Source organism: Drosophila kikkawai, chromosome 2L (assembly GCF_030179895.1).
Source record: "Drosophila kikkawai strain 14028-0561.14 chromosome 2L, DkikHiC1v2, whole genome shotgun sequence".
Classification (NCBI taxonomy): Eukaryota; Metazoa; Arthropoda; class Insecta; order Diptera; family Drosophilidae; genus Drosophila; species Drosophila kikkawai.
Window position 1 is genome coordinate 33,127,563 of NC_091728.1, and position 22,420 is coordinate 33,149,982.

The window sequence follows — 22,420 nt, forward strand, 5'->3', positions numbered from 1 at the left end:
AAAATGTTAATACAACGTTGTGGTTTTTAGGGCGAATTTTTGGGGGGGATCCATATTGGCACTTCTTGGTGAAAAGGTGAGGTTCGTCTTATCAGTCTTGATACAGATTTATTTTTTTTTTCGCCCACTTACTTATCAAAAGAATGAGCGTAGAAGCTCTGTAAACCAAAGAAACGGTTGTTTCGCTTATTTCTCAACTCGCGATATCGAAGCAGAAAAAACGTCTGCCAAGCCCAACCCGGCTCTACTGACCGCCGATGGCAAGAGAGCGCGCTCTTGCTCACCCGCCCTACTCACTCCAACATCTACATCTTGGAGCTACGAATGCCAAAACCCACCACCTCCGGCTTTGATGGAAGACGCACCAACAATAAGCAGTGCTGCAATTTCTGCAAACGCAGCAAAAGCAACAACAACAACTAAACCAACGACCAATATCGCAAAATCGGTGCCAATGGCCGCAGCGCCAAATTCAATGGTAACAAAAACCGTGAGCTCCGATAAGCAACAAGCGATTCCGGCCATACAGACTGGCATGGATCGCTACATTCAAATTAGGTGTAAACTCAGCCCACACAACACGGTAATTCTGCGTAGTCTGTGGAGACTTCCACAACTCCGCACACTGCCCTGCGAACAAAGAAGACCCCAACACGAAAAAATGTGGAAACTGTGGAGGAAACCATACAGCTAACTACAGAGGCTGCGTGGTCTACAAGGAGCTGAAGAGTCGCATGCGACGAGCGACAGCTACCCGCCAACAAAATACGCCAAATGTGTATTATAATTCAAAAACTACTCCAGATGTATTTTTGCTAAAGCAGCCAGATCTTATTTTGGTCCGCTAAATGCCCCCACGGGCATCTCCTACGCCGCTCAATAGCGCCTCTCTAACAAAAGCCGTTGCAAAAATCGAAAAAGTCGTTGTCGCAAAAACGATTTCGACAGGAAATTTCCCATGGATTCAGAATCTGCTGTAAAATCAATTTTCGGATTTTTTTTAGAAGATATGAACATTCAAAGTTGAACTTTGTTTCCACTTTTGCATCATAAGAAAAAAAAAAGGAGAAATTGGTTGACTTTAAGGTAATATAACCCAAAAGAATATTACCTATCGCCATGTTTTTTTTTTTAAATAATAGACACATTCATAAACTGTAACCCAATCCGAAAAAAGGGAAACTGGGTTAGGGCTTGCACAGGTAAATCGCTACCTGCCAGGTGTCCATTTTTTCCACTTTTTTCTGGCTAAAGTAGTCTGAGCCACTATACACACTATAACTACGACCTTTGTGGATCTATTCTGGACCAAAATCAACTTACATCTGCTGCGTCCCCGGAAATGCAACAGCATAAACCAAAACTACTCAGGTTAAATATACCAAAATACCGACACAATTACAAACCAAAAAATATACTAACTGTAGCGCGTGGCGGTTACACTTTGAATTAAAAAAAATATTTTTTTTCAGTTCTCAAATTATTTTTATTTGAGCAAATACATAAAAATAAAGATAAAAACTTTAATAAAAAATATTTTTTAAAAATTCTTTTCATTGAAAAAACCCTATTTTTCATTTTGATACCCTATAAAAAAGGGAATGAGTGGGCGTGGCACATTTTCCAACAAATATGTAAATTTTACAACAATTGGCTGTCAAATGGTGTTTAAATTATTTAATGATCTTATTTGGTTCAAAAGTTATGATTTTTGCAACGTAAAATGGGAAAAGGCGCCGAAGCTCTACGGACAGGTATGCAAAATCCAAATAAATAATATAACTCATAAGGCACCCTTACATCGAGCTTTTTTGTTAAATTTTTCGACTTTAAATGCCTATGGACTGTTTCGGTGCTTAGTTGCAGCTCCTCTGCTATGGTTCTAATAGTCACATGACGATCTCGATCCACTATTTCCATGATTTTATCCGTATCAACGGTCACTGGTCGTCAGGAAAGCTTCGGTGTTTCAGTATCAAAATTGCCACTTCGGAATCGCCTAACCCACTGTTCGGCGATTTGGATCGAAAGTTTGTTATCACCTAAGACAGCAAAAATCTGTCGGCGAGATTCCGCAGCAGTTTTTCCCTGTGCGAAATAAATTTTTAGAATTGCCCGAATTTCTGCGTTTGTGAACTCCATTTCAATCGATTGTAACTTTTTAACGTTGAAGCTCATGTAAACAATCTATATATCATTATAAAGGTGATACCAATACCATGTACGACTATATTTGACTTCACAAGCGAAGTTCGAAATTTGAATGTAAAAACCGGTATGTCATTACCAAACAACCTAATATTATACCCGCTCTCAACCAACTCTTATTTACGATCCTTGGTATAGAAAAATAATAACAACATTATGAAGGATATTCTATAGACCATTGAGGGGTTTTATTTAATACAAATCTGTTTTTAATGATTTTAGGAAAACTCGTTCGGTTACATGATGGACTGTCATACGACTACGGGAGTCAAAAACAACACACTTAATGGCAGAAGCCAACCGTTTAGATAAACTACCAGGCGTGATCAGGCAACTTAATGCCACCTTCGCTAGCATGGGCATTGTTTCCTAACTACAAAATGGCATATTAAATTAAATTAAGAATTCCATAGGAATTCCATAGGGTCCCAAATACAATTTAAAGAAAAGCTGCATTTCGTTTCTTTCGGAACTCTTGGCTACAGAGTTTTGGAGTCCTATAGCCTTGTTGTGTAGATCTAGAAAACTTTCCTCTATACTTAATGCGACTACGTCCTCTACTCCGCTATCCATTTCTAGTTCAGATGAAGGCAGTGTTTCAGTTTGTTTATTTTCAACCATCTGTTTACTGATTTCATCGGTAACATTTTTCACGTGAAGAGGCATATCGAAGCACATCGTTTTAAAACGAGGATCAAGCATAGTAGCTTTCATCAGTACGTTATTCTGCAGCAAACTACTGAATCGGTTTTTTGATATTTATAGAAGCGTAATAATAATAGCTTCTTTTAATTTTGTATTAAGGGGTTATATACAGTTGTACCGCGCAAAAATATGAAGTTTTTTTTTTTGACACCATAAAGAATATTTATTAAAAATGTTTTGTCGGCGTTGTTTAGTACATCTTTCTGGGTACTTATGAAAATTTTTTTTATAAAAAAATATTAACTAATAAAAAAGTTATGGCCGAATTCAAATACCCTCTTTTTCCGATAGTGACTTGCGGTGGACATCATATCCCGAGAACGGCTCATCAGAAATAAAAAATTCAAAAAAATTTCGTTAGTATATTGAATTTTCTTGTCCGTGAACGAAGGATTTGTAAAAATTTTGATAAAAAAAAAATGGCGACGAATTTAACAAAAAATGTCCTTTTTAAGGGGTAAAATGTTCGGTTTTTATGCTCTAAAAAACAACAAAATTGAAAATCCTTCGTTCACGGACTACTTTTTATTATAACAAGAAAGGAAGCTAACTTCGGCAAGCCGAAGTTTATATACCCTTGCAGATTGGTTTCGATGTTTATATTATAGATTTAAATGCTGAAAACACTCACAAAGCAGAGTTTCATTACATTTTACCTATACTTATTATGTTTACAGTTTGACAGTTACAGTTTTACATTCCCAGCCTTACATTTTCTCTACATCTACCGATCGCTCCTATGGCAGCTATATGATATAGTTGTCCGATTTTTATGAAATTTATACCATAATTCTAGAATAATAAAAAAAGCTTATATCTCAGAGTAGATAAACATACGATAAAAAACAACGAAGCTATAATTTTTTTTCCTATTTATTTCTCGATCGTTCCTATGACAGCTATATCATATAGTCGTCCGATTTTCATAAAATTTTTACCAAAATTCTAAAATAATATAAAATAGCCATATCTATAAAATGGTGCAAAAATGTTGAAAAACAGCAAAGTTATAATTTTTTTTCTACAAATATATCGAACATTTGTATGGCAGCTATATGATATAGTCGTCCGATCCGGCCCGTTCCGACATATATAGCAGTGAGAGCATATAGAAGACTATATGCAAAGTTTCATTCAGATAGCTTTAAAACTGAGGGACTAGTTTGCGTAGAAACAGACAGACGGACAGACGGACAGACAGACAGACGGACAGACGGACAGACGGACATGGCTAGATCGACTCGGCTGTTGATGCTGATCAAGAATATATATACTTTATAGGGTCGGAAACGTCTCCTTCACTGCGTTGCAAACTTCTGACTGAAATTATAATACCCTGCAAGGGTATAATAAATAAGTGGTCAAAATTTGGTGTTGATCGGATTAATAGTTTTTTAGTAATCGTGTCCACGGCAAAGGTAATTTCGAAAAAACAAGATTCTGAGATAATCTCGTTTAAATTTTCAAGTTTGTTCCGGCCCATGTGCAGGAAGTGCGCTATAAATAGCTACAACTTCGGTTCTAATGCTCCGATCGTTATGAATTTTTGTGAGAGTATTCTCAACAGTATATACTTTAAGAATCGATTTTTTCGACTATCACAACTGTATATAACCCCTTAATCATAGAAATCATAGGAATCACTAAGCTGACGGTCACGTAAGAATCTCCGCTCACGTTATATACTTTAAGAATCGATTTTTTCGACTATCACAACTGTATATAGCCCCTTAATCATAGAAATCATAGGAATCACTAAGCTGACGGTCACGTAAGAATCTCCGCTCACGTGACTTCATTAAAAGGTTTAGGAACATAGCCAAAATCGCGACAAATATTTAGCTCCTCCACTGAGAGAATTTCTGGTAAGTTGCCTGAGGTTCGTCTTCTCAAAATAACAAATGCGACTTCGTCAGCTAGCGCAACGAAGGCGTTTAGCATATCCAAGCACGAGTTCCATCGAGTGTCCACGCTTTGAATTAGTGTTTTGATTCTTCCTTCTGGTACTCCTTTATCTATTTGACATTTCCGTAATGCGTCCATAGCAGCTGTGCTGTGTTTAAAGTGCATGACGATACCCTTAACTTTGTCTAAAACCAAAGAAAGGACTGAATGGTCTTCATAGACTCGTCCACAGCCAAATGAATCGTGTGTGTTAAGAGTGACCAAATATAAAATATCGGAAATATCGTCTAAAAAAATTATTATTATCGCCTATTTTTGCTCAAAAAATATCGCGATGATAATATTTTTTAAGCGAAAAAATATCGACATATTGATATTTTGATATATTTCCGACATCCCTATTGGAAAGAGAATGTACAACAACCCAAAAATTATTCTATAGCAGAAAACCAACTATTAAAAATTGAGAAAAAGATGATACAGAACAAGGAGTATGGTGAGAAGTATAAAGCCAAAATAAATAAATATTTAGAGAAAGGATATGCACGAAGAACAAGAAAACATGGTATTTACCACACTTTTCAGTAGAGTCAATACATAAACCAGACAAGTTACGTATTGTTTTTGATGCTGCTGCAACTGTTAATGGTGTATCGATCAATTCATTATTGTTAAAAGGTCCAGAACAAAAAAATTCATTAATAGAAATATTATTGAATTTTAGGAAAGGAAAAATTGGAGTTGCTGTAGATATTAAAGATTTGTTCTCACAGATTCAAATTCGACCTGAAGATCAGTCTGCACAAAGGTTCCTCTAGAGAGAGGGTGATCCACATAAGCCTATACAAGAATTCGGCATGACATCATAAATTTTTGGTGCCGTTTGTTCTTCGTCCTGCGCCGAATATATTACGAACAAAAATGCTGACAGATTTTAGGAAAAAATGCCAGAAGCAGTTTCAGCCATCTTAAACCATCATTACGTCGAAGATTTGGTAATAAGCTTCGACTAACGCTATAAAAGTTTGCAAAGAAGTGGTACACATACACGGCAGTGGAGGTTTTGAACTCAGAAGTTTTGTTTCGAACTCTGTTCGACTGCAGGAGACGTTTAATGGAACAAAAGCAATACATAATGTAATAATAATTAATTATAATAATTTCAACTCAACTCTTCTTTTCAAACGCAAGCCACCGAATGACGCGGCGTCGTTCTTTCTTTTTTATATTTATTTTGCAAATTTTGCGTCTTTTCTCATTTTTTACCTTTCAGCTTCCGTTATTGTTCTCTCTGCTGTTGTATCTCACTGCTGAATGAACTATTTTCCTCGGTTACTGCTTTTCTGCCTGTTTCCCATGTCAACTCCTAGCTCCCAGCCTGCTCCGTTCAATACCCTTTTTTACATTAGGCCTTTCCTGACTACTCATCTGTCGCAGATGACCAATCATCCTCGTTGTCCTGCACATACCGCCACAGCTTTATGTAGTCACAACTGGTTGAAGTGGTAGATGGTCCTTCGAAGTCTGCTGCCTTCCGAACATTGTATCTGCCATTTATCTTCAATTTTGCAACTTCGTACGGTCCCAAGTACTCTCAAGCCAACTTCTTTCCAGCTACAAACTGTGTCCGGCGTATAGCGACTAAGTCTCTAACTTTATAATCGACTTCCGATTTTCGTTTTCGGTCAAAGTTCCTTTTATACGATTCCTGTGCTCGTTGAATCTTGAGATTTGCATATTTTTTACAACTTCCCTGCTTCTTTTTTTAAAAACTTTTGGGACTCACGCATCTTCATGTTGGCCAACTCCTGGCGGCGAGCGAAGGTCTCATCGTGGGTCGACTTCTTCTGTAGCAGCTGGCGCTCCTTTTTAGCCAGCGACTTTTCCTTCTTGGTGCCATCAATCTGGGCGTTGTGCAACTCACGCAGCTTGTGGTTGCTGGCCAGATCTGATTTAAGACTTGCTCTTTGCGGCGTCTCCGCCAATCGCTCTTGGGTTATCCCAGCATCGCAGCGGGTCAGCTTCTTGGTCACTGCCTCATAGCCAATGGTTCTTCTATTTCCATCCGTTGGCGGCTTCTTCAGCACCTTCTCGAAACTCTGCACATATGGAATGATGTCATCATCTAGTACCATCCGCATCTTGACTTGGACTTCTGTTACTGTATTCACGGCCTTGTAGTTCTTGATCAGCTGCGACACTTCCTCAGCATACTGATTTGGCTTCCCACAAGCCTTCACCTCCAGCGGGAAAGAAAACTTGTATCTGTCGGCCGACAGCGAAAAGTTAAACTGCGAGACGAAATCGAAACCAAGCAGCGCGTCATACTCAATGTCCGCATCCTCTACTACAACAAAGTTGTGTGTCGTCAACTCTTGACCTACTGCAAACTCAGACAAAAAGTAGCCAACTGGGTACGTCATCCTCTTTCCAAGCCCACGCAGCTTCGACGCACATCTCCTCAAGATGACATTGTGTATTTTTTCTAAGACATACTTGCGCAAAATAGTAACGTCGACTCCCGTATCTACCAGACACTCTACTTCCACGTCGTAGATGGCAACCTTTTCCATGCGATTTGCACTGCTTACAACTTGAACACCTGCAGCTGATTCAGGGTTATCCCTTGACATGTGACCCAATTTGTTGCAACTGAAGCACTTCACGGCAGCCTTACAATCCTTGCGAAGATGATCTGTAGATCCACAATTGAAGCAGTGACTCCTCGTGTGGTTGAACTCGCGCTGCATCCACTCTCCATCGTTCGGCTTGAACGGCTTCTCGCCCACGCGTTCGTACACCTCATACTGCTCCTGTAGCTCTTTGTACGTTTTGCAACAGTAGAGAGAGTATCTAAAGCCACTACTCTTCTTGCAGCCTATTGTTCTCTTCTCTTCTTCCTGTTCACCTGATTTACCATTTTGTTACTTCTCTCCGCTGCAACCAATCTGGTGTAATACGGCTTCTTCCTCATACTCATTCCCTTTTGCTTGCAATTTTCAAGTTCGGACGAGCCCCCAAATGTAAGATGGGTTGATAGCCCCGCTTAGCTGGTTCTTTATTATAGTATTTATTTTTTAAAATTATATTTATTTTGATTATTGCAAGTTTTGCGTGTTTTCTGCTTTTTTAATTTTCAGCTTTCGTTATGGTTCTCTCTGCTGTCGTATCTCACTGCTGAATTGAAACTGCTGAATTCTTTTTCCTCGGTTACTGCTTTACTGCCTGTTTCCCCTGTCAACTTCTTGCTCCCAGCCTGCTTCGTTCAATACCCTTTTTTACATATATGTTCCAATTTGGAACACAAAAGATGACACATTCCAGTTTGAAAAAAAAAATCATCGAATCTCGGTAAAGGTAATGCAAGGTCACCGTAACCAACTAAAACAGAACTATTGGGTATTGTAATGTCAGTTTATGATTCTTTAGGATTTCTGGCAGATTTCCACATACACTCAAAAATATTAATACAAAAGAATTGGAGTTATTGTATCGGATGGGACGAAACTTTGCCAGAAGACTTAAGACTAGAATGGAAAAACTGGTGGACTGCCCTACAAGAGCTGTCAGAATTTCAAACTCCCCGCTTTTATTCTCATAGTTTAGATATCTGCAAATACAAAGAACTCCACATATGAGTCGATGCAAGTTGTCGAGTATCTCCGTATTAGCAACAACAACAATATTGATACACCCTTTATAATGGGAAAAACATGCTTGCCCCAACAAAATTACTATTGATACCCCGTTTAGCCGTTCTAGGAACCCGTTTAAAGAAGTCGATATGTAAATCGTGTTACTGAAATCCTGTCATCATTCCAACCAAAACGTTGGATACCATCCACAAAAAACACAGCAGATGCTGCCATTCGCAAGCTGATATACCAAACATCCGGCAAAACAATGGTTATGTAGCCCACAATTTCTTAAACTAAATCAAATCGAATGGCCTTCAATAAACATTCTTACTTTCTCTTGAAAAAGAAATATCCGTAATCATTAATGAAAGCCGACGCCAGAAGCCTACTAAAACGTGTTCAAAGAAGCTGTAATAGATGTATTGTTGATCGAAGCCAACCAGCTGTACCATTAATTGGTCAACATCCAATTGATCGACTATGTCCGTATGTCAGACCTTTTTCATATTGCGGACCCATTAATGTAAACATTGGTCGCCGTTGTGAACAGAGATGGACAGAAATATTTACTTATCTTACAATACAAGCAACCCATTTAGAATTGGTCGAATGCCTGTCAAAAGATGCCATTATTGTCAGTCTAATGAATTTTGTAAATCGTCGAGGGTTTCCAGTGGTAATCAGAAGCGACAATGGCACGAATTTTATATGAGCTCAGAAATAACTATCTACAAAGGACAGACTCTTCAACATTGACGCCCTGATCAACGAAACGGCTCGACTGAAAATTGAATGGATATTTCACTCTCCCACTAACCCAAGTACTGGCGATTGCTAGGAAAGACATTCGCATTATAAAACTGCTAATTAAGAAGTCGCTCTCTGACATAGCACCACGCGTCGAAACATTGCGTTTGGCACTAATTGAAGCAAAAAACATTAAATTCCCGGCCATTAACAGAACTACCAATTGACCACGAAGAAGACGAACCTGTGACAACCAAACATTTCTTATTGGGATGCGCAAATACCACTCCAACACCACATCCATCAGAAAATATTTTATGAATGCGAAAACAATGAAAAATTGCACAATGTTTTAAGGATAAAATCGAAACTTTGAAATATCTTGAATGAAAACATGTTGAAAAACAGTGAATTTACGAGATTCTGAAATAACATAAAATAGTAGTAGTCATTAGAACATCTTCAGAAATAAGTTAAGCTGTGCTGTTTTTTTAAATATTTTCACATTCACTTTGAGGTATGACTACTTTATGTTATTTCAAAGTTTCAGATTTAGTTTATGAAAATTTGAAACAATCGGAAATTATAGCTTCATTGATCTTTAACTTGTTTGTATCTTTTTTATGATATTTCAGAATTTCGATTTTAATTTTATATAAAACGGACTACTATATTATATATCTGCCATAGGAACGAACATTAGATGTAGTTAAAAATGTAAAACTGTAAATATTTGCATTGGTAAATATAGTTGAAAGTTGGTATTACTTGGTTTCTATTCAGTAAATATATTTATAATATAAATAATATTCAATATTTCAAATCTGAAATATTGTAACGATTTTAAAATAATGTTATTAAAACCAAATATTTATATGCTTTGTTTAAATATACATCTTTTATATATTCCTTGTTAGTCTTCAAGTATTTGAATACTTAACGATAGATATTTCTAGCTAAAAGCGATTAATTATTTTATTAATATTTATAATTGTTAATAATTAAAATTACTATTAATATTAATATTAATAATTATTTATTTTTGTATAGCTCTTTAGGTTTTATATAATGTATGAAATACAATAGTTACAAATTTCTTCAAACAAGAGAAGTTGTCCAAGTTTAAAAAAAAAAAACAGTAAATATTTTGAGAATTCATTGAATGCACTTCATAAAGAGTATCAAAGCTCAATTATCTTATAATTTGTATTAAGTGGTTAAAATATATATTTTCATATGCAGGGATTAATAATTCTTTTACATCTGACTTACCATACATATACCGGACAACGAAGTCTACACGGTTATCCCATGAATAGGCCATTACGACGGTACTTGAAACTAAAAACTAAGAATTCATATGTATTAGTAAATAAGCGATTGTTAAATTTCATTTAAATGTTTGAACTTAATTTTAAGGAACGTAATTTTGATACGTTAAAGTATATTAATATATTATATATATCTTTTTTTTAATTAAATGTTTAAGTTAGTAAGGTAGTAAATAATTGCTCCTTACCTTTGGAGTAGTTTACTTCAGACTAACTAAGTGTTGTATATCTCATCCACATTGGCAACATTAATTTAAATGCATGTATCTAAACATTATATATAAATACTTTTATTGTAAAGAAAATGCGTTTTAATTATATATTTACAAATAAGATTATACATAGACACGTATATATATATAAATCTATATATATATATACGTGTCTATGTATAATCTTATATATATATATATATATATATATATATATATATATATTTATGTATGTACATCTACATACGCATGTTTTTATATCAAATATATGCATTTTTTATATATTATATATATTTAAATATATGCATATATATAATATTATATGTATAATTGTAGTTCGCATCTTTGTATGTTATGAATATTAACTATAAAATATTAAATGTTAAAACTTAATTAATTACTAAATATTTAAGTTAAATCTCAATACATTTTTCAAAAAAAAAAAACATTAAACAATATAAATACTTTTCTTTATTTATTGTAAAATTTGTATATATATATATATATACTATACTATATATATATATACATATATATATATAATAATATTTAAATTTATTCATAACATATAATATTTTATTGTTATTATAAATTTCTCAACTATTTTTATGTTATTCGGTTTTATTTAGTTTCTCTTGTTTTGATACATAATGCAATCTTCACTGTAGTTATAGGTATGAACACAATGGGATATTTTTAAAACATGCTTAACCTATTATAAAAACACAATTTTTACAAAATAACATATCAAAATATTTTTGGTTTGGTTTCTTTAAACATTTAACTAGGATATTCAACATGGCATACAAATATTATATGTATTTTTTTATTCAGGGTAGGTGGGTTTCCGAGTATATTGGTTTGTTTTCCCCGGGCCAGTAGTTTTCAGAAATGCCCGAAATGGATATACCTGTTTTTATACGATTGCAGGGTATTATAATTTCAGTCAGAAGTTTGCAACGCAGTGAAGGAGACGTTTCCGACCCTATAAAGTATATATATTATTGATCAGCATCAACAACCAAGTCGATCTAGCCATGTCCGTTTGTCCGTCTGTCCATCTGTCCGTCTGAATGAAACTTTGCATATATTCTTCTATATACTCTTACTACTATATATTTCGGAACGGGCCAGATCAGACGAACATATCATATAGCTGCCATACAAATGTTTGATAAATTTTTAGAAAAAAATTTATAACTTGGCTGTTTTTCAACATTTTTTCACCATTTTTTAGATATGGCCATTTTATATTATTTCTGAATTTTGGTAAAATTTTTATGAAAATCGGACCACTATATCTTATAGCTGCCATAGAAACGATCGGGAAATGAATAGGAAAACAAGAAAGGAAGCTAACTTCGGCACGCCGAAGTTTGTATACCCTTGCAGATATTATTTCATTACATTCTATCTACACTTATTATGTTTAGAGTTTGACAGTTACAGTTTTACATTCCCAGTTTTACATTTTCTCTACATCTTCCGATCGGTTTATATGGCTGCTATATGATATAGTTTTCCGATTTTCATAAAATTTATACCAAAATTCTGAAATATTAAAATAAGCTTTTATCTCAGAGTAGATAAAAATAGGTTAAAAAACAAGGAAGTTATAATTTTTTTTCTATTAATTTCCCGATCGTTCCTATGGCAGCTATAAGATATAGTCGTCCGATTTTCATGAAATTTTTACCGAAAATCTAAAATAAAAAAAAATGATATAATCTAAAAAATGACGCAAAAATGTTGATAAACAGCCAAGTTAAAATTTTTTTTCGAAAAATATATCGAACATTTGTATGGCAGCTATATGATATAGTCGTCCGATCCGGCCCGTTCCGACATATATAGCAGTGAGAGTATATAGAAGACTATATGCAAAGTTTCATTCAGATAGCTTTAAAACTGAGGTACTAGTTTGCATAGAAACGGACAGACGGACGGACGGACAGACGGACATGGCTAGATCGACTCGGCTGTTGATGCTGATCAAGAATATATATACTTTATAGGGTCGGAAACGTCTCCTTCACTGCGTTGTAAACTTCTGACTGAAATTATAGTACCCTGCAAGGGTATACAAATTATAACTTCGTTGTTTTTCAACGTATTTTTATCTACTCTGAGATATAAACTTTTTTTTATTATTCTAGAATTTTGGTATAAATTTCATAAAAATCGGACAACTATATCATATAGCTGCCATAGAAGCGATCGGTAAATTTATAGAATATGTAAAGCTGGGAATGAAAACTGTAACTGTCAAACTGTAAACATAATAAGTATAGGCAAAATGTAATGAAACTCTGTTTTGTGAGTGTTTTCAGCATTTAAATCTATAATATAAACATCGAAACCAATCTGCAAGGGTATACAAACTTCGGCGTGCCGAAGTTAGCTTCCTTTCTTGTTTATACATAGATTATTTAGGGGGAAAATTTCTCAATACCCCCGGCCTGGGATGTCAACACTGTATTCTAATATTGTTTAGTGTAATTTTTATTAAATTGTTCTCTATTTATAAGTTCAGAAATGACAAATAATATAAACAATATTATAACATAACACTATTATTAAGAGTACAATATAGGTTATGAACATATTGTTCCCTGCAGTACTGCGCGCTGGTTCGTAGCTGGTGAAATAAGCGCTTACCAGCAGACCACCCCTACTTACCCATCGGGCCCAAGCAATGCGATTTTTCATTTCCGTTTTTGTATGAAATGTCCGCAAATAGGGTCAATCGCCACTGTGTCGTATACCCAGGAACTAGTGAAATAGTGCTCCATATTAAGGGAAGTAATGTAAGTACTTACATGGGACCCCATGGAATGGTCGGCAATGTAAGTACACAGAAAAAAAATCCGGTATAAAGTGCTCAAAATCAATTAATGTATAAATCTTATTAAAAGCCACTTAAACGTACTTTTCCTATTTCCCGGTCGGGATTCGAACCCATGTCTCAGAAATCACAGACCGTCTGCTTACCAACTGGGCCACTGAGTCAAATCAAAAGCTAATGTCGGGAACCCGAATACATACAATTTGAAGGAAAGAGCAAAAATATATGTATCCTTTTCTCTCTCTCTGAGCTAAAAGTAGATTTGCTGCTCTCACCAAATTTTTAGAATCCAGCTAGTAGCCGGTTCGCAGCTCGTTTACCGTAGGGTCAGTATAGTAAGTACCCATATAGTAACCGACGAAGTAAGCAACTACGCAAGGCCAATCGCCACCTCCAGTACTGCAGGGTTGTCATAGGTTGGTTTCACTTCCTAAATTTAGTCATCCGTTCTTGCCTGTTCCGACATACATATATACTAGTGAGAAATGAAGGTTAATCTGCAGAGCTCAATTCAGATAGCTTCAAAACTAAAGAAGTTTTCGTAGAGTTGTACTCACCGACGGACAGACGGTCACACTGTTAGATCAAATCGCCTGTTGATGCTGATCAAGAATATACAATATATATGTCCGGTTAACCTTTGTATTCTCTGAATTGCCCATATTTTTGTCTCGTTCGATTTGGATTTTATATGTTGGTGTTGGGGACGGCACTTCTTTCCTGGTAAATTTGTGGGTTGAGAGGCTGTAAAATTCCCACGGCGCTGACGTAAATTATAGTCGAAGTCGAAATGAAAACAGCGGGGGCGTCGTCGGTAAATTCAACATCAATTCGTTCAGCTTTATTTCGCTGCATACATAGAACTAAGTCTAGCTTAAGCATAAGACCGGGCTGCCGCCCGCTTTACTTCGCTAAAGCGAGAGCGGGAGATCGGCAGCGGCCTATCGAAGTATTCGGAAACGAACTCCGAGGCCCGCGCTCGAGAGTGCGGAAGCGCTCAGCGCTGCGGGAGAGCGAGCGCGGGAGAGCGCGCGCTGGAGAGCAAGAGGGGCGAGAGCGGAAAGCTCAGCTAGCAGCAGCGGTACGATGGGCCGAGTACCTAAACATTCCGCCCCCCCTGCAATCACTAGGGTTGCAACATCATCCAAACATCCGGCAAAACAGTCAATGGTTATGTGGCCCACAATTTCTTAAACTAAATCAAATCGAATGGCCTGCAATAAACATTCTTACAATTTCTTGAAAAAGAAATAAATATCAAAACCGTTTTAAACTGTCAAGTAAATTACCGTTTTATCAATTTCGACAAATTTTCTATCTTCTTAAGACTGACCAGAGTAGTCGGATGGGTTCTTCGTCCCAAGAAAATTTTAATGCCAACCGCTCAAGAAGAAGTATTTGGAGAAGAAATCCAAGCGATAACTTAAAATGCGCAACTGTCGAAGAAGAGTTGGTAGGTAGTTAGGTATAAGTGGTGAGGCAGCCCTGGCCGCCTCCAATTAGAGCTGAGCTCCGTTTTGATCCACACCCTCGATTTGTTGTTGTCTGCGCCCTACTTAGTACCAGCCCGTGTCATTCAGGTAAGCTAGGATGGCCGCTTCTGGCTGCCTTCCAATTTCCCTTAGTGACTCGAGTTGGTGTGCTCCGAAGTGTCGGGCTCTTTGTTTGTTGAGTGCCGGGCAGTGGCACAGCAGATGCTCTGGTGTCTCCTGCTCGCTTGGTTCCTTGCAGGTTCTGCATTGTGGGTTGTAGGGTAGACCCATCCTACAGGCTTGCGTGCCTATTGGCCAGTGGCCGGTGATGGTTGCCGCTATCCTCCTGATGTCCTTTTTGCTCTTGGAGATCAGTTCTGCGGTTCTCTTCCTATTGAATTCTGGCCAGCATAGTTTCGATCTTCTGTGCTCTGCCTTCGTCGACCATTCCTTGCTGGCTAGTTGTTTGAAATGGTCATGAATTTTCGTCTGGACTGAGTTCAGGGAGATCTGTATGTCTGTTGTTGCTGAGTGTTCTTCTGACCCTTTTCTGGCCAGCTCGTCTGCTTTCTCGTTTCCGTCTATGTCATTGTGTCCGGGTACCCAGGCTATTTGTACCCTGTTGTCTTCTGCTAGTCTGTTTAGTGCCCCTTTACATTTGGCCACTAGTTTTAAATTCGTCCGTGTTTGTGCGAGGGATTTGATCGCCGCCTGGCTGTCTGAGTATATCCTCACCTTGGTATTCCGGAGGCCTCGGTCTAGCGAAAGTTCGGCAGCTTTCAGTATCGCGAGAACCTCCGCCTGGAAAACCGTCGCTGACTCTGGGAGGTGGAAGTATTCCTCCACCTTCCAGCTCTCGGCGTAGATTCCGGCCCCTACTCCGTCGCTCATCTTTGAGCCGTCGGTGTAGAGTGATACTTCGTCCGGTTCGGTTACTCTCCCTCTCTTCCAGTCTTCCCTTGTAGGGTATATAGTGGTGTATGTGTTACCGAATCGCAGTTCGGTTGTCATGTAGTCTGTGTCTACTGTCGTCCGATAGTTTATCTCGTTCAGAATCCTGCAGTGCCCGGTGTGGTAGTCTTTCCAGCTTTGACTAGCCTTAAGTCGTACCGCACCTTGTGCTGCAGTGTTCCTGATGAAATGCTCTATCGGTATTATGTTCAGGATGGCGTTCAGCGCCGCCGCGGGGCATGATCTCAGTGCTCCTGTGGCTCCTGCGCATGCCGATCTCTGTATCCTTGTTAGTTTCTGTACGTTGTATGCCCTAGTTAATGCTGGCTACCATACTAATGCTCCGTATGTGAGTATGGGTCTTACCACCGCTGTGTAAAGCCATATTATTATCTTGGGGTGGATGCCCCAGTTCTTTCCGAACATCTTCCTGCAGGAATAGAATGCTATGCTTGCTTTCTTGACTCTCTCGTTGATGTTTTGTTTCCATGGCAGTTTCGCATCCAGTATCACTCCCAGATACTTTGCCTGCTGTGATATCTCTAGTTCTATGCCATCTATCTTTGGCTTTGTGAAGCTAGGGACCTTAGTTCTCCTAGTGAAGAGCATTAGTTCCGTTTTACTTTTATTTATGCCCAATCCGCAGGCTTTTGCCCATGCATTGAGTTTAGTAAGTGCCCTTGTCATTAGTTCGCTGATGACGTCGGGGAATGGTCCTGAAGGGAGTAGGACACGTCGTCTGCGTATGCTACCACTTTTACTCCTTCGCTATTTAGTGTTCTTAGTACGTCGTCCATGTTTATCAGCCAGAGCAGTGGGGACAGGACTCCCCCCTGAGGTGTGCCCCTCTTCACAAATCTTGTGTGATGAGTGCCACTCAGTTCGGCTGTTATCCTCCTGCTCGTCAGCCAATCCATGCCCTGATGCCTCCCTCTACTCCTATACCGTTGAGGGAACTCAGGATGGAATCCGCATTGACGTTATTAAAGGCTCCTTCTATGTCCAGAAAGGTGGCCATGGCGTAGTTTTTGAAAAGTAGAGCCTTTCTATGTATCGCACTACCACGTGTAATGCTGTTTCCGTGGATCTGCCTTTCCTGTACGCATGTTGCGCATTGGAAAGGCTTTTCTCCGTTCTTTCTCTGATGTGGATATCAATGATCCGTTCCAGTGTTTTCATTAGGAAGGAGGTAAGGCTTATCGGCCTATAATCCTTGGCTTGGATGTGTCCCCTTCTTCCTGGTTTTGGTTTGAAGACTACCCTCGCTTCCTTCCATGGAAGTGGTATGTGTGCTGTTTTAATGCATGCCTGGAAGATTGCTTGCAGCCATTTTCCCGTGCTTGCTTTCGTTGTTTGTAGCATTGCCGGTATTACTCCGTCTGGAACCGGGCTTTTGTATTTGTCGAAGGAATCTATCGCCCAATGGATTCTTTCCATGGTGATGATATCTTCTACTTGTAGCTGCTGGTCTGCCCCCTGGCTTTCCATTATTCTAGGTTCTTCTGTTTGGTTTCCTGGGAAATGCGTATTCAGCAGGACTTCCAGTGACTCTTCAGCCGACGTACTTCCTGTCCCATCAGGTTTGTTTATGATCGTGGGGCTTGTGTGTCCTCTCGATAGGATTTTACTTAGCCTCGCCGTGTCTTTGACTCCTTCAAGCGATTCTCAGTAGCTGCTCCAAGATTCCTTCTTGGCTACGTAGATTGCCTTTTTGTATTCTTTGTGTATTGCTTTGTACGGCTGCCAGTCTTTGGTACCGTAACTTGTGTTGAAGGCTTTTCGAACTTTCTTTCTGAGCTCGCATAGCTCTTTGTTCCACCATGGTGGGTATGTCTTCTTAGAGTATGTTAGTCTGCATGACTCTTTGTAGGCTTTGTTCAGAATATTCGTGAAGTCCTCGACTTCCTTATCTATTCTCTCCGGGGTGGATCGGGTCTTGATCCTTCTGTCTTTGACCTTTGACTGTACAATCTTTCCGTATTTGTCCCAGTCAGTGTTTCGATGGTTTCGCTTCGGCGCCGTTTCACATACCGGCATCACGATTTTGAAGAATATGTACCTGTGGTCTGAAAACGAGTCTTGTGTAGAGACTCTCCAATTTCTTACCTTATAATCACTATGCTCCATTTGGAGGGTTATGTCTAGGACTTCCTCCCAGCCCTGAAATCCTTCCGTTCTTGGAAAGATGAAGGTGGGCGTGTTTCCCTTGTTACAAATATTGACGTCACGACATATAATACTATCGAAGAGAGACTCACCCCTTTCGTTTGTCTCCTTACTTCCCCACAGTGTGTGCCTTGCGTTGGCATCGCACCCGAGGATGAGCGTCGTCTTAGTCTCCTCAGCCCACTGCATCACCCTATTAACCGCTTCAGATGTTGCAGGTTCGTCGTGGGCCATGTAACCGGAGCTATTAGTATGGCTGTCCCTTCCGCCGCCTTGAATCTTGCTAGATCTAAGATGCTGAGATTGGGGTAGAGAAGAGCATTAAGGTTGTTTTTAATGATTATACCCGCCCTCGGCCTACCTGTCGAGTTTGTGTACAATGCTGTGTATCCCTTTATGGCCATGCCAGAGATTTGTCCGTCCCTTGTCCATGGCTCTTGTATAAGGCCGATGTCGATGTCCTTCTCGCGGAGAAGGACCCCCAGATTAACTGAAGCGTGGGAGCTGCGCTTCAGGTTTATCTGAACGACGGTCGGCATTAGATCGGGGTGGTGTTGGGGGTGCTGTCGGCGATCGCCAAATCGTCCAGCAGCTTATTGGCGTCCTCGACTTCATCTTCCAGGATGTCGTCCGGTTCGTCTAGGAAGACCTTCACCTTGGCTTTCCTGATGCCGTACCGGACCTTGTTGTCTGCTGCCTTCAGCTGTTCTAGGCAGCGCTGGTTGATTAAGAACAGATATGGCTGGCTGGACTTCAATTCTCGCTCAGCTCTGAGAATGGCCCAGTCCTCCATGTCGACTCCCTTATTCATTGCTCGCAGAGTCTTGAGCACCCTTTCATGACTAGACAGCCCCTTGGGCAACCAGATGCGAACTCTGGGTCTCCTTGGGATGTCCTTGGCGGGGACTAGCTTTATGCTAATCCCCTTCCATGCTTTGCTTAGTCTGGCAACGAAATCCGCCAGGAAGTCCCGCGAAAACTCGTCGTCGCACCTGATTACCCGGTGCCCCCTAACCATGTCTGAGGAGTCAAAGGAGGGTGACTGGCCCGTTGGCTCGGACAGTAATTTGTCGGTTACCATCTCCGCCAGCTGGGTCTCGACCTCCTCCCATTTCTCCATCAGAAGGCGCCCATCGTCGTTGAGCTCGTCTATAAGTGCCATTGCGAGGCTGTCTCTGGCCACCTCGCTGAACTTTTTCGCCGGTTTGACGAACGTGGTCGGCCTCGGTGCTCCCTTAGCGTCCTTGGCTCTCTTTGGAGCGCTCTCGCTCACCTCTTGTTGCGCTTTGCTTGAGGAGGCAAAGACGTCTCTGGGTGCTCCTTCTTACTGCTAGAAATTTCGGCTTTGCCCTCCTTTTCATTCCTCGCTATTTTGGCGAGGATGAAATGGGCCTTGCTTGCCTGCGCCTTTCGTTGTTGGTGGGTCCACGGTTTTGTCTTCCCGTGTTCGCCGGTCGCTTTGGCTTGGCTTGCCGCCGCTTTAGTGTGCTTTGGTTGTGTCGTTTGAGGTGTGTTTGTCTTTACACCTCCCTCTGTATTGGACGGAGCTAGCGTCTCGTCGTCTGAGCGCAGTAGCTCCTCCTCGTCCAATTCGCTTTCCGTCGATTTGTGATGGGGTTTTACCTCCCCCACGAGGTCCGAAGCGAATTTTTTTGTTGTGCTCATTTTCATAAACGCCCGCGTTGCTCGGCAGGGCGAGCGCGGCGGGCCCGAGGGGTTCGGGGCATTGAAGGAAGGTCAACCGTGGCTTCGCCCCTAAGCCACGGCAAGGCTCGTTCCGACCCAGGGTTGCCCGGCCCTGGGAAGGCTCCGTTCGAACACAGCTGGTTTAACCCCTCAGCTGCGAACCATATAGTCAGTGGGCACGGGTCGCTTTACACGCCTGACTTGAGGGGAGGTAGTTTTAAGACTTGCCCATGTCTCGGTAGGGATTGGGAGGCAAAGGATTATCAGGTGAGGTTGGTTTTTTGTGACGGAACATACTGCTACGATTTTTTATTCTCGGACAACTCCTGTAACTCCTGTGATACCTCAATCTGATGAGAACTAGGCCACTCGTCTGGATTTCGCAGTAAGAATTCAGGTCCATTTTCCCATAGAGTACGCTTCAAACCCTCTATATCTGTTCCACGTGATACTAAGTCAGCCGGATTCTCTTCTGTAGGCACATGACGCCAGACTATATTCTCTGAGCGTTCTTGGATTTCAGCAACTCTATTCGCGACAAATGTTGCTAAAGTAGACGGATCCCTCTTTAACCAGTATAGAGTGACTTGGGAGTCCGCCCAAAAATTAACCCTCTCCAACTCCATCTTGTGTAGCAAAAGAAGATACTTGAGTCCATAGCATGGCCAGCAAATACGCTGCACATAATTCGAGCCTTGGAATTGATTTGGTTTTTAGCGGGGACACTCGTGACTTAGTGGTTAGCAGTCTCGATGACCTATTTGTCCCAGCCACCGTGCGAACATAAATGCAACAGCCGTAGGCGTGGCTCGATGCGTCAGCAAATCCGTGGATTTGAACAGTGTCATAGGCCGACAGACAGATATATCGAGGAATGGATATCTTTTCAATCTCTGATAAATTCTGCTTAAATTCGTTCCAACTTGTATGCAATTTCATGGGAACTGATTCATCCCAATCTAGTTTTTGTCGCCAAAGCTCCTGAAGCAAGAATATTGCTCTTGTGATCAACGGACACAATAGCCCGAAGGGGTCAAACAAACGAGCTGTGACGGACGAAATGTTGCGTTTCGTGGGAGGTAAGGATTGAAACGAATCTTCTAAACTATAATGCATCATTCTGAGGGTTCCACCTCATTCCAAGCGTTTTGACGGACTCCGAGGTGTTAAAAATAAGCGTTAAATATAAGCGTTTCTCTGACTAGTCATCAAACTAGGATGATTTGTTGCCCATTTGGCTAAATGGAAACCCCCTAACTCTTCCTTGCGAATCACTTCCAACTCGTCCAAACTGTTCGCTGCTGTGAGCATATCGTCGACGAAAAAGTCGCTCGAAATTACCTCCGCTGCCACCGGATGTGATTTAGCGTAAATTTTTTTTAGCTCAAAGAGACAACGAATGGCTAAGAATCGAGCTGAGGCTGTCCCATAAGTGACAGTGTTTAGGCCAAAGGTTTGGAGAGCTTGAGTCGATATTTCCCTCCACAAAATGAGTTGGAAATTTCGGTCTTCGTTGGCAACGTTAACTTGCCTATACATCTTTGAAATATCTGCTGTGAAGGCATATTCGTTCAATCGAAATCTGAATACCATTAGAGTCTTATTTAATGAGATCGACGTTGACGACAACTCACAACTTTGTGGTGCTACTATCAGGTCTCAGGACACATTGACGTGGAATATAATTGTGTTGTCCTGGAGGAGGCGTTGGAAGCCGTGACATATGCCCAAGGTTAAGATACTCTCTCATAAACTCGTGATACATGTCTTGCAACTCGCAGTTATTCGCAAGTCTGCGCTCCAACGAAGGAAATCTGCGTCTTGCCGTTTCGAAGGATAAGCCTAGAACACTTGGCTTTGTCTTAAATGGCACCTCAAAACGACATGAAGAAAGTCTTTTTACTGTGTGCTCGAAATGCTTTTCGCAAGCAACTTGTTCAGCTGTGTAAACAGCCTTCGATCTCTCTGGGACTTGTTCCAACTCCCAAAATCGTTCCACCAGAGAGTCGAGAGAACTTATATTTTCACTGACAGTGACGCTGCCTACTTGAGCTTGACTCGCTAAGCGTTGAGTGTACTTTCCCGGCACAATCCGTCCTAATAATGTTGGATGGTCGGAACCCAATTTTATTTGGCCTACGCTTAGAAGTTCAAAAAAGGATTCTGCGCCAATCAGCAAGTCCACTTTTGCGGGCTTGTGAAAACGAGGGTCTGCCAATTCAATGTTTGCTGGAATTTTCAGTGGGCATAATTGACCTCATAGTCAGGCTGATATGATGAAATTGACCTTAACACCCAAAAATCGGTTGCGAAACTATGAGCATTGACGCGAGAGTGAATTGACGTGAATGATTTGAATGATCAAATACTGTGACTGCACTTGAGAACCTGATCCCGAAGCTACAGGTTGCTGCTCTATCCCATAATTGTGAAGAAGTGTGTTATGAGGCTTAGAGCAGACGCGACACTTTGTTGCTTTGCATTTTTTAACTGGATGACCAGGATTTAAACAATTGATGCACAACCGATTATGTTTCGTAAAATCAGAACGCTG

The 22,420-nt window shown here is 40.1% G+C and overlaps 2 protein-coding genes across 2 annotated transcripts in view; both read right to left on the bottom strand.

Annotated features, from left to right (window-relative positions):
• Window positions 1–10,799, bottom strand: part of LOC108081518 (sarcoplasmic calcium-binding protein, alpha chain) — a 137,984-nt gene extending 127,185 nt beyond the window's left edge. The window contains exons 1-2 of the mRNA XM_041777452.2: window positions 10,723–10,799; window positions 10,476–10,551 (exon numbers count right to left, since the gene is read on the bottom strand). Coding sequence (XP_041633386.1) covers window positions 10,476–10,527 — 52 coding nt within the window. The 5' untranslated portion in view covers window positions 10,528–10,551; window positions 10,723–10,799. The remainder of the gene's footprint in view (window positions 1–10,475; window positions 10,552–10,722) is intronic.
• A 7,919-nt stretch (window positions 10,800–18,718) lies between these two features.
• On the bottom strand, window positions 18,719–19,342 carry LOC121503213 (uncharacterized). The gene has a single exon (XM_041777442.1). It carries the CDS (start codon window positions 19,340–19,342, stop codon window positions 18,719–18,721), a length of 624 nt encoding a protein of 207 aa, XP_041633376.1.
• Between the last annotated feature and the right edge of the window lie 3,078 nt (window positions 19,343–22,420).